Source organism: Artibeus jamaicensis, unplaced genomic scaffold (genome assembly GCF_021234435.1).
Source record: "Artibeus jamaicensis isolate MK-2021 breed Jamaican fruit bat unplaced genomic scaffold, CSHL_Jam_final scaffold_1689, whole genome shotgun sequence".
Taxonomy (NCBI): Eukaryota; Metazoa; Chordata; class Mammalia; order Chiroptera; family Phyllostomidae; genus Artibeus; species Artibeus jamaicensis.
Window position 1 is genome coordinate 11,770,332 of NW_026522029.1, and position 3,718 is coordinate 11,774,049.

Below are 3,718 nucleotides of genomic sequence, written 5' to 3' on the forward strand. Positions count from 1 at the left end.
GTCGGCTGCTTGACAAGACCAAGACCCAGACTGACAGTGGCTCAGCGGCTGACACGAGACTGAGGTTGTCCCCCTCGGAAACTGGGTTGCCCTGGTGGGAGCTCCCTGTGTGGGCACACAGGCCTGCTCATTCCACACGGTCACTTGTCCATCCCTAGGCCATTGCACTGGCCCCTGAGGCTGGAAGAGCCTTGTCGCCAGGCCGGCACTGCAGCCAGCTGACCCTGGGGGAAACCAAGAAGGAGGGAGCCGCACTCCCTGAGGGCACACCCCAGTCCCAGGGTCACACTCAGAACTCTGTCCCGCCAAACTCCAGGCCGGCTGGGGGGTCAGAGCTGCTGCTCCAGACCCAGCAGAAAATGCTCATTCCATGGAGGAAGGAGAACGGTGTTTGAGAGAAGCACATGGTGGCCATGCTGTTGATCAGTGGTCTTCTCCACCAAAACAAACATCAAAGCCCGGATAATCCATGTAAGACACCCGCCCATCCAAGCTGCAAGGAACAACCCACTTATTTCAAACAAATCCATAAAGAAAATTTAACATCAGCCCAAAACACATGTATAAATGACAAAGACCTTCCAAAACACATGTATAAATGACAAAGACCTTCTGCTAAATCGAGGGAATATAGCCACACAAGAAAACATCCAACATTTTGTCCTATAAAATCACCCATTCTTGGAGCTGATGGAAATCTTAAGGGTAATTTATCAATAGTAAAACTGTCCACTTAATGTGAGAATCCTCTCTACAATCATCGTGAGGAAAACTAGCCCGGTCTTTGCCAGAACACTTTCTGGGATGGTCCCTGGAGCGTGCCAGCAGGGGACAACGGTCGGAGCCTGCACCTGACGCATTGGGCCACCTGTCAGACCACAGTGTCAGAATCCCAGTCTCGGGATTCGTCCAGGGTACGATGGATGCAGGACAGCAACGCATTTCCATTGGGTGGGATCCAGAGGTAAATCTGCATAAAAGAAGCCCGACCCCCACAACACACAGGTGGTGTCGGCTTGGCTTTGAAGTACAGGTAGAGGTTTGCAGGACAGAAAAGGAGATCAGACAGAGTAAAGAGGAAAAGACGAGCATTGTGAGCTCAAGGAATCACAGGTAGGAAGTGTTGAAATGACAATGAGAAGTTCAGGGCGGCAAAAGTATGGGCTGCATGCAGCACCTTGGACACTAACTGTTTGGCAACGAAAGCCAGGACTGAAGGGTCCTGGGTTAGGTGCTGGGACTTTATCCCGCGGGTACCCAAGGGCCAGCCCAGTCCCAAGCGCAGTCGGGTCTAATTTTAGGTAAGTCTGGCAAAGAGGATGGTCCAGGGCAGGGAGAGAAGGGTAAGGTGATGTTGCAATAGCCCAGGGGAGAAGCGGGAACCAAGAATGGAGGACAGCGAAGAGGCTTTGATCTCAGAAGACTGGTCGCTGGGCAGCCCCTCTAACTGACACATAAACAGGAGAAGCTTTGTAAAGGCCGTAGGTTCACCTCGGGTCCGGCTGTGGTTGCAGGAATGGGTGACTCACGAGTGGGCAAAATCGCCACCAGACGCAAAATCTTCCTGAAACCAGGATGGAGTCTGCCTCTGCTGCTCCCCTGATCACCCGTGGGGGACCTTCCCAAAAAGAAAACAAGCCCTGGCTGGTGTAGCTCAGTGGATTGAGCACAGGCCTGTGAACCAAAGGGTCACCAGTTCGATTCCCAGTCAGGGTACATGCCTGGGTTGCAGGCCAGGTCCCCAGTAGGGGACACAAAAGAGTCAACCACACATTGATGTTTCTCTCCCACTCTTTCTCCTTCCCTTCCTCTCTCTCTCTAAAAATAAACAAACAAAAATATTTTACAAAAGAAAACAAGCTTGATTTAGCAGGAGGAATTACTTTTGGGGACACTCATTTCAGGAAAATGCAGGGACCAATGGGGAGTGACGATGGATGACAGGTAGGGACCACCGTTCCCTTGTCACGGTGCTTGCAAGCCATCTGCCTCACATTCTGTTTAATAACAAAAGTCGGACCAGGGCATCTGACTGACAAACCTCCCCCCACCCCTCCCACACCACTGGCGGCCAATCGGGATGGCCCCTGCTGGCCAGTTCCGGGCGGAATGTTGTGGCTGGGGACTCCGCGGCAACCGGGCAACTGACCAGATGGAGCGGCTGTGGTCCTCTGTGGGGCTGGGCCTTGGGTCGGTCCTCGGGAAGCTGGGCAAGATGGTAGTGCAGCTGCTGCCCAGTGGCCTGGTTCCACTCCTCATGGTCCACGTCCTCCTGTGGAAGACGCTGGTGTGTCCACCTGTCTTGGTGGGTCTCGTCTTTATAGTCAGACTTCTTCAGTCTGTTTGGAGCCGACTCTACCTAAGACATGAAGTGCAGCTCGCAAAAGCCGTGGCCACACAGGTGGCGAAGAAATGCCAGCTCATTGAGCAGGTGCGCTCGGCCAGAGAGGAGTGTTCGAGGCTCGAGTCGGCCTTAGCCGAGGCCGGACGGGAGAAGCAGTCCTTAAACATACCCAGCCTCGTGGACACTTACAGAAAGGAAACCACGGCCTACTGGGTGCTGCGGCAGGAAATCACTTCCCTGGTTGACCAGCTGAAGGAAGAGAGGCGCAGACAGTCCAGGCACCGGGAGGAGATGGCAGAGATGCTGATGACGCTCAAGGCCCTGGAAGAGGGCGTGAAGACCACCACTTCCCGAGGAGCTTTTCCAACCCTGCCAGGAGGCCAGAAGGTAATTGAGCCCCGGGGGTCCCCTCCCTGGGCTGGCCCTGGGTCCTAAGGCAGCAGCTGTTCCCTCCTCCCCACTTCCCAACTGCCAGCTGTGCCGCCCACCGCCACCAGAGGGTCCCTGAGGCCAGCGGGCGTGGGGGCGCCCCTCCCCGTGCTGAAGCTTCTCCTCCCTCCCAGGTTTCACACCACCCTCAGCTCCTGCCTGGACAGCCCCTGGGGGTGTGAAGAACAGGAGGCTTCCTGAGCACCCGGAGACCGAGGGGCTTCTGAGCACTCACGGAACATTTGGGTTCTCTCTCGGCGGCAAGGAAAGAAGTACTGTGGTAAAGACACACGCCTCTTACTCAAACGGAGTTTCCATCAAACTGCACGGCCCTGCGTTTTGTAGACATTGTTTCTAGATTAATCTTCTAAGTGAACCTTTATGTTTTATTCCCTCCTTTAGTATTATATTTTAACTTGAAAATATATGTAGCTTTGCAATAAAGATATTTTAATAGTAGAAAATAAATGATAATATTGATTAATGTCCATGGTTGGCTCGATCGTGTGTTATTTATATGAATGATCTTTTCCCCGTATTGGAAAACGAATACGACATTGTGCCTTTTGAAATGTCCTCATTTCCCCAGTCACATTATTCCTCAGAAACGACTGGTGACAATGGTCTGGCACCGACCTACACCCCTCCTAGATCGGAGTGGGGGGGGGATGCACCTGGACTTGGGGTCTGACCACATTAAAAACAGTTCATTCTTCACCAACGGCCCTGACCAGGTGTGGACGGTGATTCCTTGTCACGATGTTTGTCTGAGCTCCCCAATTTCCAAATTTTTCGTGGGCGAGGACTGTGGACATGAAACAGCCTTTGCTCAGGTTCGCTTTTTCTTTGTCCTGGAAGGTGAGCATCACTCTGCCTGTGGCAGCCGGGCCTGATCTGGGCCCCGGGACCGTGGACATGAGTGAAGGAAAGTCCCAGGCCCCGCCC

At 53.5% G+C, this 3,718-nt stretch overlaps 1 protein-coding gene across 1 annotated transcript; it reads left to right on the plus strand.

Moving 5' to 3' along the window:
* The first annotated feature begins 836 nt into the window (after window positions 1-836).
* LOC128625969 (cTAGE family member 2-like) lies at window positions 837-3,211 on the plus strand. Its single transcript, XM_053655855.1, has 2 exons — window positions 837-2,731; window positions 2,908-3,211. The coding sequence occupies exons 1-2, from the start codon at window positions 2,081-2,083 to the stop codon at window positions 2,953-2,955; spliced, it is 699 nt and encodes a 232-aa protein (XP_053511830.1). The 5' UTR covers window positions 837-2,080; the 3' UTR covers window positions 2,956-3,211.
* The last annotated feature ends 507 nt before the right edge of the window (window positions 3,212-3,718 follow it).

Coding starts and splice junctions, on each gene's coding strand:
- LOC128625969 (XM_053655855.1), top strand. CDS start 2,081: ATGGCCCCTGCTGGCCAGTTCCGGGCGGAATGTTGTGGCTGGGGACTC. Junction 2,732..2,907: donor CCCTGCCAGGAGGCCAGAAG/GTAATTGAGCCC, acceptor CCTCCCTCCCAG/GTTTCACACCACCCTCAGCT.